This window comes from Parasteatoda tepidariorum, chromosome 7, assembly GCF_982258835.1.
Source record: "Parasteatoda tepidariorum strain Cologne lab strain chromosome 7, Ptep-v5.0, whole genome shotgun sequence".
Taxonomy (NCBI): Eukaryota; Metazoa; Arthropoda; class Arachnida; order Araneae; family Theridiidae; genus Parasteatoda; species Parasteatoda tepidariorum.
Genome location: NC_141761.1, coordinates 72,185,513 through 72,201,021, shown reverse-complemented (window position 1 = coordinate 72,201,021; position 15,509 = coordinate 72,185,513). Strand labels below are relative to the sequence as shown.

Sequence of the window (15,509 nt, the reverse complement as noted above, 5' to 3'; positions counted from 1 at the left end):
GCCTTCTTAATATCTACTGATTCAATGAAACCAAAATAAATAAATAAAAAAATAATCATATTTTGTCTTTTTTTTTAATTGAATTAAATTTGTCTATTACCTTTCTAAAGCAATCTAAGGTACTATTATGATGTCTTACGTCATTCAATACTAATCAAGCAATATTAATTATTTCACATGAATAATTAAGCAAGCAGTACAGTTAACAAAAGCAGTACAAGTAGTACAGTTAAACAAAAAAAAAATAACGCTAAAGCAACAAAATAATAAATAAATAAAGGCAGTACAGCTTTATAAATTGAAAATAAGAGAAAAACGTAAATATTTTTCGTGGTTTACTATTTAGTTTAAATATTATTAAATAAAAGCAAGGTGAAAAAACTTACAAAAAAATTCAATTTTCTTAATAATATTTTCCTTTTTTATTGTTACCTAGATATTCATCCAGTAAGCTAATTGAATAATCTGCTTCCTTGTAAACAGTTACCCTCATTTTGCAATGCACCAAGCTATATGGACAATTATTCAGTATTTTTCAATTACCCTGGCAAATTTTTGGCATATTTCAAGGAGCCCATATATATATAGGCTAATTAGAAAGTGCATTATTCATGGTTCAATAAACTTTGTTTCAGACACTTTGCTTAAGCCCAGAGCAGAGAAGGCTTTTCGTAAATGGACTTTCAAATTATAAGGGGCTCTCTAAGACTAAGTGAATTCAGTTTGATAGAGTAACACTTCTTACATTTCTTAATTTGATTAAAATCATATGGACTGATTTTAATAAGCCTAAAATATGATACATATTAGAAAATACTGTAAACTTTTACAATCAGCCTAATACATTGCTAACTGATCGCGGCCTTTTAAAAGAGATTTGTTTCAACAAGCCTACGACATGCACATCCCGTAGACTTCAGCTTCATTTTCTATCTTACTTCTGCGTCACATATATAAAGCGTCTACTTATTTTTTGGAACCCCACTGGAACCCCTACATACGAGTACTCAGGCCATTTATAAAATTCTAAAACCCTTTAAATAATAGTAAAATAATTACAATGATAAAAAAAAAAATACCGGCCGAAGGTGATGGGATTCACAGGGTAGGTGCATACTTGTTTGTTGATTGAAATGCTATAAATTTATAAACTTAAATGAACTAATATCTTGGAAATTTAAGTATTATATATATATATATATATATATATATATATATATATATATATATATATATATATATATATATATATATATATATATATATATATATATATATATATATATATATATATATATATATATATATATTAGATTTGATTTCTTCCTTTTTTCTGAAAGAGAAAAGCAGAATTTTTTTTAAGGTTTTTTAATAACAATAGCCTATTATTGAACGTAAGCCCCTAAAAAATCTCAAAATATGTCCCATATTAATAAACTAGCGTGACTCATTTATCTTTCTTAATTTTAACAAAAACAGGTGTTTCTTAAAAAAGTCAAATTGTCATTTGATTTGATTAAGTAAAACATTTTCTTGTTGTTGCTAAATAGCTAGGCAAGGATACATATATGTCTGGAACACAAGCTAAATTTAACAGTAGATGAGAATAGAAGATTTATTATTAGTTTGGATTTATTTTCCCTCGGCGCTGGATTTGTAAAAGCTATCTCTCTTTCATCCAAAATTTATTCCATCGAATATATTTTTCCAATTATCCTGGGAGACAAGAACCGCCATCGATATATCCCGAAAAGCGATAAATTACCGGATGTCACCAACGGCTATTTAGAAACGGGAAAACAGGATCATCTCACAAAAGGGCCTGACTATCCCGGGCCCAATTGGCCAGAGCGTTCCTTAAGACTGGACAATTGATCAATTACCCGGTATATCGTACAATCAATCAGTTCCTTGGCCTTAAGACGCTTCTTCCAAGTTGTAAAAGGCATTGCTTCTCTCTTATCTTTTTATTCAACGTCAAGTCAAGGGTTAGAAAAAAGAAATTATACGTGACAAAGATTGCCCGATAGAGGGAGCTGGTATCGAAAATTGGAAGGAGTTGCCATATTCTTCTGTTTTTTTCTATAATTTTTACTGGTCATTTTAAATTGTTAATTCTATTAATTGACTTCAATTTTTTGAATTAATTTCTATTGTAACATGAAAGAAGAAAGAAAAAATCTGTTGTTAATTAAGAAATTTCTAATTTTTAAGGTAAAAAAGAATGTAACTAAATATATTTACCAAAATATGAAATAGTTGTTCAATTAATAGTATTCTTGTATACTTATGTAACGTTATAAATAAAAATACGCCTTGTAATTTGTAAAGGCAATTTCAGATTCGTAAAACAGAATATAATATTTAATTTATAATTAACAGAATAGACTTGCTGCGTGATGACTAAAATATCATTTGTACTTTTTAATATCGCATCAGACGTTAAGTTGACTTTCACTATTATTAGTAAAATTTTTGAATTTGCTGTTGATGTGTTTCATACAATAAATTACTAATAGCTAGAATTGGTTTAAAAGATTCCGAAAATAATTTTAAATTAATTATATTTCTTTTTATCATGATACTCAATGAACTTCATAAATATTTGAAATTTTGATTTTAGATTCAAAATTACAGAGATTGTCAAGATGTAACAATTTATTTAACTTGTTTTATTAAAAGACTTCCTAAAATACTTTTAACCTGTAGTCTTCTTCTTCTATAAAGCTACCGCCGACTGTGACTCTTGCCTTGCTGATCTTTGTTACTCCAAACCTTCTTGTACTTAGCCTTGTATTTTCAATTGATAATTATTATTATGGTTAGATCTTTTGTTGCATCATTAAAACTACTGCTGTTTCACAGTCTATCGCAGGTACAGTGTTGTGGCAATTCTCACAGAGAAAGGGCAGCAAATTTGGGATTCCCTACCTGAAACATTATTCTGATCATGTAAGGGATTTGTTGTACGATGAAGTCCTAAAATATATCAAGGACTAGGACAGACTAACCTGACGAAACTTATTTGAAAAGACTAATTAGTTCCATCATGAAACTAACTTGTTAGTTCAGGAAACTAACAAATTATGAGTGGGGACTTTCTAATAAGATACACTGCATTTGAGTTTCATGGAATTGAAAACCACGAAAACCCACCACAGTTAGCCTATGACAAGCGGATTCTAATCCATGAATGGACTACCACTGAGGATAATTTACGTCAGCACTGTGGTCAGTGTGATCTGCGAGCAGAATACGATTGGGCCAGTCATCACCGGCTTAATGAAGCTTTTGAGTAAATTTTAAAATAATAAAAATAACTAAAAATTACAATCGTTTTTCATTTTGTCAACTTTTCTTCGTCTACATATTTCACGCCTTTATCATAATCAACTTATCATGCCAAAAGAGAAAATAATTTAATCTAATAACCAAAATTAATTGTTAAACACTAAAAGAATTTTAAAAATAGCATACTATTTGCCAAAAAAACATTATTTTATACGCAGAGAAAAAAATTCTGGCCAAATTACCGCACTGTATGGCAATGACATTTCTGATTTAAAAAAAACACACACACACACACACAATTCTGGTAAATAAAATAAAAATATACGGTATTTAAACAATTCATTTGGTCATTTTTTAATTTATATGGTAACGGTTTACTGGAAATTCTGGTTCGCAAAATTATTGCTCTTATTAGCACGCATTTGGTTAAAAATACAAAACTGTAAAGTAAATTTAACTGAATAAATAGTTTTCATGTAATGCATGCATGATAAAATTAGTAAATTTTACCACATTAACTAAACTTTATCGTATATTATAAAGCAATATTTTATTGCTATTTTTACCGTAATCATCACCAAAGTGCCTTGGTAAAATTTTTGGAACTTTTTTGGTGTTCCCATAGAGTCAAAAATAATGTAAATTTTAACATATTTTGGTATTTTTAACCAGATTATCTGATATCTGGTATTTTTACTTTCGCTCTTAGTATAGAGCGTTCAAAAAACAGCCAATTGTAATTGTTTATACATTAATTTTAAAGAAGAATAGCATGGTAATCTTAAGTAAACCCTACACAAACACATGAAAGCAAAAAGTTATTATCATATTTTTAAAAAAAGCTTTTTTTTTCAACTTTGAACCTTTTAAAAATTATTAATACATACAAAACAATGTAAACACGCCTTCTCTGATTTCGTAAGCAATTTAGAAAAGTGGCAAAAATGCATATATGTATTCGCAGCCGCCGGGATATTCATATTTATTCAAGAGCTTCACAATTCGTGTGAAAAAAAGGCACCAGAATTACCTTTGAATTGAATGAATTCCCACAGTGCTGGAAACGGAGAAGGCAGCTTGAAATTTATGCGCATTTTATCTCAAGTCCCCATCTTTCTCACTTTTTTTTAAGGCGTTCGTAAACTGGGTAGAACTTTTTCAGCTTTTCATTTTTAAATAAAAAATACGGAATAAACTGTTTATACGCAATCGAAGGTTATTTTTTTTCCTTTCCTCCCGCTTTTCGATCGTGTCTTTGTTTTTATCCTATAACACATATTGATCGTTAAAAAGCGGAATAAAAAGGGGTGGATGTGATATTAGATGATTTATCTTATTCTGAAGCTGTAGCTCTGATCATTTTTCTGATTTGAAGAACGAGGCTTTTCTTTGATAAGAAAAAATATTATGAAGATAAATGCTTTAATTTCATTCTCATTTATCCTCATCATGAGAGGACTGAGGCAATGCATAATTCATTATAATATATAACTTCTATTAAATATAAACAGGGGGAAAATATAAATCGCTTTATTTTAAATTCGTTTCAACAAATTCATAGTTTAGCCGATCAAATTGTTTTGATTCTTAAAAACTGATGCAAATCCAATTTAAAAAGTTAAGTCAATCATAACAAAATCTACGTATATACATTTCTCTTATGTGGCGCTATACACTCAGGTATTTATCTATTTACAACACTATAGTTATTATTCATTTTGGTAAGTTGTCTTAAGTAATAATTTAAGTTATGTTAAAAGATTCGTTATACGTTAACTACTTATTTATATTCATTGTGTTAGGTTGTCTTAAGGGATAGTTTAAGTAATGTTGAATCGTTAGTTAAACGTTAAATATTTATTTAGAATAATTATGCATTTTTTTATAGAAATAAAAAATTAGTTACGGCGTAATTGCTTAGATTCCTTTTTTATCCTTTCTAAAATGGCTGTAGAGATTGTAAGCATAACGGGTGCTATGGTGGTAAGTGCTATCGCACAATTATCGGTGACGGATGATGCCTTTGCTTTTTTAAGCATTACCATATATATATATATATATATATATATATATATATATATATATATATATATATATATATATATATATATATATATATATATATATATATATATATATATATATATATATATATATATATATATATATATATATATATATATATATATATATATATATATATATATATATATATATATATTTGGAGAAATATAGGAATATAGGAGAGGAATTTGGAGAAATATAAATAGAGAAAATTTGGAAAAAATTACAGAACAATGAAAAAAAGGGGGGAAAGAAAAAATAATAAAAAAATTATAAGAAACTGGAAAAAAAATCCGAAAAGAGGGGAAAAAAGTAAATAAAGATCCGGAAAATAAAAGATATAATCTTTCTAATATTGTATCACACTATTGTATTGATGTATTTTGCCTTGGCTATATTGATACAATATTAGAAAGCACTCCTTTTTGCGGATATAATCGTGTGAGCTGATGAAAAGATTATATCTTTTATTTTCCGGATTTTTATTCATTTTTTTCTTCTTCTTTTCGGACTTTTTTTCCAGTTTCTTGTTATTTTTATTATTATTTTCTCTTTCCCCCCTTTTTTTTCCTTATTGTATTTATTCATTATGCTATATATATATATATATGTATATATATATATATATATATATATATATATATATATATATATATATATATATATATATATATATATATATATATATATATATATATATATATATATATATATATATATATATATATATATATATATATATATATATATATATATATATATATATATATATATATATATATATATATATATATATATATATATATATATATATATATATATATATATATATATATATATATATATATATATATATATATATTGTAGGTACGTTGTGAGAAAGTAGTACAGCACGTAGTGGAGCATTGGAATGAGTTTTCCTATCTTATTTCGCTACTAAAGTGGAAATAATTTTGATATTTCTGCTGCCTACTATGCTGAAATCTCCCCCAACTCATACTTCCGGTGGTTTATATGATTTAATTGCTGAATGATTAATTTTAAATTGTAACTAAAATTCAATACACAGAAAACTTTGATAATATCTCGACCATCTCTTAAAAATTTCTTAAACTGAAATCAAAGGTTCCTCCGCACGGGTAATGTAGCGGGCAACAGCTAGATGACGAAAAAATTTTTAAGATTATTAACAAATACGATTTTGAAGGTTGTTAAGATTTGTTGTTATTGTTTAAAATTAATTAAAGAGCTAAGATTATAGGATGAGCTGAAGAATTAGAACATTCAATTACAATTGTGCTGAGCATTCGGCTTGGTAACCTTTGAAGGTTACCAAGCATTAGCCTGTACTAGACGATTTTTAAGGGCTGGTACTAGCTGGTTGCCAAAGATGGCTTGTTCATTATAATATACAACACTTATCTAAGATAAACTCGTTGAAAAATATGAATAATTTTGTTAAAAAGAATTTCAACAAATTAATGAATTAACTGATGAATTTATTTTGACTCTTAAAAATTGTATCAAATCCAACTGAAAAAATAAAGTGAACTGATACTGTAGTGAAAGAAAATTTTACAAATCTTTCCTGAACCTGATTATAAAAAATACGTGTAAAAAAGTAAATATAAATACATTTGTTGACTTTATTTACTCCAGATAATGCGCTCGCTTTACCCAGGCAAAAGTAATAAAAAGTAATGTTTATTTTACCTGACTGCTGCTTGTTAACATTTCAATTTGGTACTAAAGTTGTGTTCTTTTTTTATGCTACATAACCTTGATTTTTTTTCAGTTTTTCACTTGATTTTATGGAGTTGCTGAATATTTTATTGTGAAAAAGAAATATTCCACGCTAAAAATATTTATTTATATACATAAGTTAAGTTAAACATGAAAAGTAATATTATCTATTACTTTTTAAGTTTAACTTAAAAAGTAAATAAATAAAAATGAAGACCAAACATCTTATTAAAATTTCTATGAGAAAGTTAAGTTGTTACAGCTGTATTTAACTAATTTAAATGCGTGTGTGTGAAATACGATCAATTTAAAGAAAATGAAAATTTTAATTTTATTTATCGTTATGTTTTAATAAATCATATTGTTTATATTGTTTATAAACATTCTAACTGTTTCTCATTTACAGCCTGCAAATAAGGTTATATTTTTATTTTCTAAAAACAAAAAAAATTTTGTACGTAGATATTTCGTAAAGAAATAATCTTGCAGTATTTTGCATGTGTCTTTTATTTCCTAATTTTGTCTTTCTTACTTATTTCTTCACTAAAAATGTTTTAAAAGCAAATTTACTTTCATAAACAAATTATTTTTACTTTTAAGACATTTCAAAATGTATGTTCCGATATTTCTTTAAAATTAAATGTTTCGCTTTTTTAAAGTCTTAATTAAACTAATTTAATAATTATAGCTAGAGTGAAATATATGAATATGTACTAGAACTAGACTATGCGTATTATGACAAGCATGCTTTACCTCTACAAGCAGTCGATTGTAATTAGCGTGTTACTTAAGCGCCTGATGAAGGGAGGCTTTTACTTCTTAAACGCTTAGATTCATATTTCAGTGCGTAATGTCTTTAAATTTAATTGGTATTGGTGATTAAAGAACCTTACACGAATTCTGAAACCTCTTAAATATTAAAATGTAAATAATATTTGCTCTAAAATTCAATAATATTTTTTTTTAAAAAATGTGAGCAAGTGAGCTAAACATAGAAATAAAAATATTTGAGAGTAGCATAACAATCGAGTATATAAGTTAATTAAAAAAAATAATAAACTTTTAAATTTTTAATTTCCTCAAACACTTCCGCAGAAGGTGTGTGCTGTACTTTTAGCATTGAAAAAAATTTCAGTATTTAAAGCGACAAATGTTAGTTAAATTTCTTTAAACAAAAATTTATCATTATTGAATCATATGAATTACAATCTTAATGTGCTTAATTAAAATATGTTTGAGGCATTCGAATAGATACTAAAAATATGAATGGTCGATATGGAAAATGCAAACGATGCAAGAAATCCGAAACGAATGATTACTAAATTTGTTTTTCAAAAAAAAAAATCTTAAAAAAGTATCCACATCTTCACATGGAAAACTAATTCTGGTGGAATAACAGTACTGTACAGTAATAAAATTTCCAGTAAAAAAACAACAACATAATTTTAGTTAATACAGTCGAAATATATAAAGCAGTTAATTAAGTAACTTTTTCATTTATACGGTAAATATAATCCAGAAAGTCTGGCTCTCAAAATAAAAGTTCTTATTGTCACACATTTAGACAAAATACAAAATTGAATAGTAAATTTCTCCGAATAAAGGCTTTTTATGTCGTTGTCTTAAGTATAATAATAAAATTACTAGATTTTACCCCATTTATTAGCAAACAACATTATAATAAAACCACATTTTATGGTTAATTTTACCAAAAGTTATCAAAAATGCACTTGGGTAAAATTTACCATGCTTTTTAGTGTTCCCATAGAACCAGAAAAATAATTATTTTAAATTTCACCATATCCTGGCAATTTTAATCACACTTTTTTTTCTCTTTGTATGTTTAGTTCATAGATTGACTTTTTCAAAATTTAAATCAATTATAATAAACGCATAAAGTTATATTTTAATTCATAATAATTTATGCAGACATAATAATCTATAAAAGTCTTAATATTCAAATGTTTAAATATAAATTCATCTTCACAAATACCTGCCTAAATCTCAGATACATAAAAACAATTATTTAAATGCATTAGTGCTCAAAATCTATTATTAGGTACGTAAAAAGACCAAATTTTGATAATATAAATGCAAAATATAATTCGTAATTTTAACTGTCCATTCGTAACATTAATTATCAATACCGTTTAATTTTTTTTCCTCAAAAACTGGGATGAATATCACAAGAAGCATAAAAATGGACTCTAAAAATATAACATTGATATAGCAAATGCAAATTCTTATTATAAAAAGCTAGGATCTGTATCTTAAGATGCATAATAAAGCATCGTTTATGCTTAATAAAAAGTATTTTATAAATGTTAATGGATAAAAGTATAGGCATTCAAAATATAACACGCTAACCATACTAATTTTTTATTTATATATAAATAGATTTTAAGGTCAGATGCATTTCAGAATGTGGCGAAAATTCGATGAACTCTGCCTTGATCATGGAAGTAACATATTTACCATGAAACTGTGCTTTTTTGTGTTAAAAATGACATCAATTTATTTTTGTTTCTAGAGAAAAACTAATTATTAACTTAAAATTCAACAGGGAAGGTAAATTACGAAAATATTTCGAAACCCTCTTTAAAATGTGCATCACAAAATTAGAGATAATTCAGTTATCAAATTAAAAAAAGAATATTCATGAAAGCATTTATTTTGGAATCCTCACCCATGATAAAATTGATAACGCTTCTTTCACATATTATTCACTCTTAGAAAATTCGTTTCAATGTTAAACTGTAATACTAGTATTTTGAACCATGGTGTAGTTCAAACTTCCTCAAATTTTTATACGGTAATAAATTAAACTCTACACTGTGAAAATTGCATAGTCAAATATCAGGAAACTTTTTTAGTTTTTGACGAATCCGTTTCTTAGTATGCGCCCGAGCGAATTTTTCGTCAAATGGACAACATAACTATCGTCACTTTTTCGAGGCAACAAATTTCGCAAAGATTAAAGATATATTTGGTCATTCTATTTTTTACCGAAAGTAAAAATAAAATTAAACTTGTAGTGCCCGAAGTATCTAACTTTTTTAACTGTCATTTTATCATGGGCACTATATGGGTGAACCACTGTCGCCCCAATATCATAAGAAAGGCATGTGAAACAGAGAATTAAATTAAAAATATGCCAGAAGTGAGATTCGAACACGGGATCTTCCGGGAAAGAGAACAACTCCTTGACCATCATAGAGGTTGGTTACTTTATTTTTGAGTATCTAGTCTTCATTACAGTTTCGTAATCTTAGTTAATAATCCCCCAAGATGCATTTCTTCATATATTTGAGAATTCGGGTTTTGTCACAGATCATATGATTTCGTGACGAAATTATTTTCAAAATTAACTGCTCAAGGATTGCTGAATCGCCAAAAGTGAGAGCTTTATTTCTGAGAGTGATATCTCCGTTCAAGTTGCTTCATAGTTTGGAATAAGCAAAAGTAAAAAGTGTGATAAATATGGGTCAGCTAGGCACTATAATATATATGTATATATATATATATATATATATATATATATATATATATATATATATATATATATATATATATATATATATATATATATATATATATATATATATATATATATATATATATATATATATATATATATATATATATATATATATATATTTAATGTTCAACAAACTATTCAACACTACTTATTATTACTTAAGACAACCTAAAAAAACGAATCTGTATAAATACTTAAATTATAACTGATTACTTAAGACAAACTAACAAAACGAATAAGTATAGCTTTGCCAATAGATAGAGAAATATCAGAGTTTATAATGCCACACAAGAGAATACATAGATTATGAATCATTGCAGCATGAAAACTTAAACATTGCATTCAAAACTAAATCGAAAATTGTTTTAAAAAAAAGGAAGAAGGAAGGAAAAGAAAAACGTTCTATACATCGACAAAAATTTTATCAGTAGAATTTTAATCAATTGCTAGAATATGGAATTAAGTCAAATTGCGTTATTTTTTAAGGACTGTAAATGCAAAGAATGAGATTCAGTTTTTCTATTGGTTGAACCCTAAGCAACAGACAAGCATAAAGGTAGGAGGGAGTGAAATACATAAGCTTATGATTTATTAGGGATGATTTACATTAGTGTTTGCTCATATTCTTTCTCCCCAACCGAGGGTGCATAATATTCATATTTAATGCAATGCGTAAGAGAAGTTCAATATGCTAAGCAAAGTCATGGCAATTACATATGTAGAATATGCGTGAACTCAATTACTCGTTTATTTCGAAAAAAAGAAAAAATGTACTACTTAAAGAATTACTTAAGAAATTACTTTTAAAAAATATTTATGTGGAAATACATCGCATCAATCAATATTAGAGCTGAATTTCTGTATTTTTTACACAAAATTGCTATCTGATGTATAGTGGTTCCATTTAAATTTACAACACAACAATGCAAATTTTTTAAGAACTCTCTCAAATTGCAGTATTTTGTCGGACTATAATTATTTAAATGGCCATATATTTAAAGAACTTGCTATAATGTAATAAGTCATATCTTTTCTAAAAGAGAAATTTTACTTTCAAACAATTTTTGTATTGTTTTCTGATAGATACGTTAAAAATTTCCAGAGTTTTAACCTACTGGCAACACAAAAATTAGAACATTTTATTGCTTTCAGGGAAATCACGACGTTTTTTGTTAATGCTTTTCTGAATAATATTAAAATGTGGCACAGTATTATATTGACTGAGAAACTTCAAGTAATTACTTTAGATGAATTTAATAAATATGAATAAATTTAGTAATATATCAAATGGGTTTAATTTAAAAAAAGCATTATCTTGAACAACAGAAATAATAAACTGAGAAGCTAAGACTAAGGTAAAAATAATTAATTGGTGTGATTGTGAGATGAAATAAAAAAAGTAACTTCAATGCTAGTAATAATTGCAAACAAATTTAATGAAATTTTTTAGTCTATCTACTTTAAGGAGTATTTTTATTAAGTTAAACAATCTATATATTTAGATATTTTTATAATAATTCAATTTTTTGATTATGTATATACATATGTGACAATTAAGGTTGAAAGATAAGAGAAAATTTCAAAGAAAACTTAAGAATATAAAATTATCTGCGAGCACATAAAATCAATAAAAAAAGAAAAGTAGAAAGAAAACAGAGAATAAAAATAAAAAGAGAAAAAATAAGTAAAAGAAACGAAACAGCATATTAAAATTTCCAAACTGTAAGAAAAAATAAGGCAATAACCGCAAAAATAGTGTTTTCTAATATTCTACTAATATAATAAAAGCAAAATATATCAATATAATATAGTGTGAGAAGGTGCAAAGGGGGAAAAAAGGAAGAAACCGATTCAGAAAGAAATTTTATCAAGTAAAAATTGGAAGAATTAAAGAAAATCATAATAAAAAGAAAAAACAGAAATTCTTACTTAGTAACGAATAAAGCCAGAAGGGATAACGGATGTCATGTACTTATGAAAAACTTTCAAAAATAATCTAGAAAAATTTTCATAAAGTTGCCAGAGTGCACAATATGAAATTAAGACATAAATAGAAAGTAGTGGGATATATTTTTTTAAATGCTTCTATACTGAAGTTGAAAACCGCATTCGATTTGTAAGTTTAATTTAAAAAAAATTCCGCCATGGATTTTTTCGAATTGGATTTGCACATGGCTAAGATATCAATCTAGGTTACAAAAAGATTTGTGTATAAGCATATTCTTTTATTAATTTTTAATACAGAATTAAATCAATGATTTTAAACAGAATTTAATTACATTTGTTGGATACACGTTGTTTTTAATCAAATTTTGCAAAACGTGTCTATTAGCTTTTTGTGCAATTAAATAATATTACATGTTCTCTTAATTTTATTTATTTGATTAAAAAAATTTTTAAAATTTAATGTTTTCAGAGACATATGAATTCCATGTAATTAGTTTATTTATAAAAAATCTAAAATCATTCTTTTTATAGCATTTGTCAATAATGCATACATTTTATTTCCTTTTTAATACGTCAATAGAAAAAAATTAAAATGAACATTATCGTCATGATTATGAAACAATAGTAATTTAGTAATTCCTCGGAAAAGATATTATCTAACAAAATTAGATTATTTGGAAACTTAAAGATAATTAAATTACCAATAAGTCTAAGAATAAAAATGAGAATATAAATAGTGCAAAATAAGTTAGAGAGAAGCATCGAAAAATTAGATCTTAGTGGAATTCCATCCATATTTGAATAAAATAATGCTTTCCATTATAAAAAGAGTTATTAAAAGGATGCATATTAACTGAAATGTTGCTATATATATATATATATATATATATATATATATATATATATATATATATATATATATATATATATATATATATATATATATATATATAATTAATATATTATAACAAAAAGATACAAATAATAAAAATTGTTGTAACTCATCAGCAGTCAACAATAGTACATACCTTTCAATGAAAGAATCAACAATTTTCATTATATTCTTATTATTTATAATTTTCATAATATATACACCTGTTCTTATTTTTGTCGGCAGATATTCCCCGTTTTTATAGGGGAATAAAGTTTATTTAAATAATTTTTTAAAGAATTTATAAATATTTTCTAATTACTAATTCATTATATATATATATATATATATATATATATATATATATATATATATATATATATATATATATATATATATATATATATATATATATATATATATATATATATATATATATATATATATATATATATATATATATATATATATATATATATATATATATATATATATATATATATATATATATATATATATATATTATATATATAAAATAATCACATTCAAAATAGTTTTCGTTCATTTTGTTTTTAAATGCTACGCGAGTATAAACGTATTAGCTTTATCATGAAAGTTCCTAAAAGGATTTAAAAAAATATTTGAATAACGAAAAATCTATACCTCTTGATTGTAGAATGCATCCTAGGCAAATCCAAGCCAAAAACAACATCATTTCTTTATTTTAGTTCATTTCCTCCAGTGTTCTCCAGCATCTTTTAAGCGTCATCTTTAATCCCAACACAAACAGTAAAAGTAAACATAACTGCCTGATTCACAGCCGCTGACCAACAAGAAAAATTTAAATTTCTTTTACAACACATATGTTCCACTTATAATAAACTACTATTTTACTAACTTTTAATAAGTTCTAACTTCTAAATATCACATAAATCACAACAATAAGATGAATTCACAACAAACAAGTGCTTCTGTAACGCTGCTCATGGCTTATTTAAGTATATATCATGACTTGCCTTCAATGAATTTCAGAAAAATCGCATATTGAATGTGTTTTTAAATTTTTTTTATCAATATTTGTATGTAAGCAGTAATAAAGAATCTCAATCACACCGTTTCTCTTTTAATTCCATATTGTTTCTTCTTTAATTTTAAAATATATCCGGCTTTCTTAATCTAACATCTTAAGAAAGATAAAAGAAATTTACTTCCAGTACCAACTTTGATCTATGAACCATAGCAATCACTGGGCCAATGAATTGTTTACAGTTAAATTTAGTATCATCGTTTCGTCTATCGACAGCGTCCAATGACAGCCAATCTTTCCTGCCAAAGATGTGTACATTCCCTGTAGTTTCGTCTACCCATCCAGGAGCATTTTCCTTCTTTGCTGGAGATCTATTGTAACCTCAATTAGGGTTGCCATTCAAGATCTCCTCACGAATCATCGCCAAGCATTGGCGACCTATAAACATTGGCGAATAAATTCACCTTTTTTTTCCTCGATCTGCACCCCACCCTATCTTTGAAATTCCAATCTTCTCAGAAATGGGGAGAATGGCTATACATACACCTTACAGAGTGTACTGGTGCGAATAAAAATTAATGATTCGAAAAAACAGAAAAGCTTTAGAAAATTCGTTGCTCGTGGTTTTGAATTTAAGCTGCCGAAAGTGGATGGTGGGGGTGGTTGAAGGAACAATTATTTAACTTGTTTCTTCATCGAAACAAGGATTTAATAAGATATAAAATTAAGCACTTCTACTTTAATCGATACGGAGAAGAGATGGGGATCCCTGAAAGAGACTTAGGACAGGGGTGTGACATGTTACATGAATATTAATTAAGAAATCGGTTATCTACGATGCATATGAAATAAGTAAATTTTAAATGTAGAGTAATTATTTCCTCGTCGAATTCTTGGAGACAGGAAATTATAAAATGCCATCAATCTCAAAGTGACATTGTCTTTACTTTCATAATCTAATGCATCCTTTCGTATATTTTACCATCATGAAAAATGATGAATTATAACATTAATTTTAAATAAAGATT

General features: G+C 26.2%; 1 protein-coding gene across 1 annotated transcript in view; it reads right to left on the bottom strand.

The window, feature by feature from the left end:
* LOC107455609 (protein sax-3) overlaps positions 1 to 14,878 on the bottom strand; it is a 155,236-nt gene extending 140,358 nt beyond the window's left edge. The window contains exon 1 of the mRNA XM_087168058.1: positions 14,118 to 14,878. Within this exon, the coding sequence (XP_087024184.1) occupies positions 14,118 to 14,169 (52 nt within the window). The 5' untranslated portion in view covers positions 14,170 to 14,878. The remainder of the gene's footprint in view (positions 1 to 14,117) is intronic.
* Between the last annotated feature and the right edge of the window lie 631 nt (positions 14,879 to 15,509).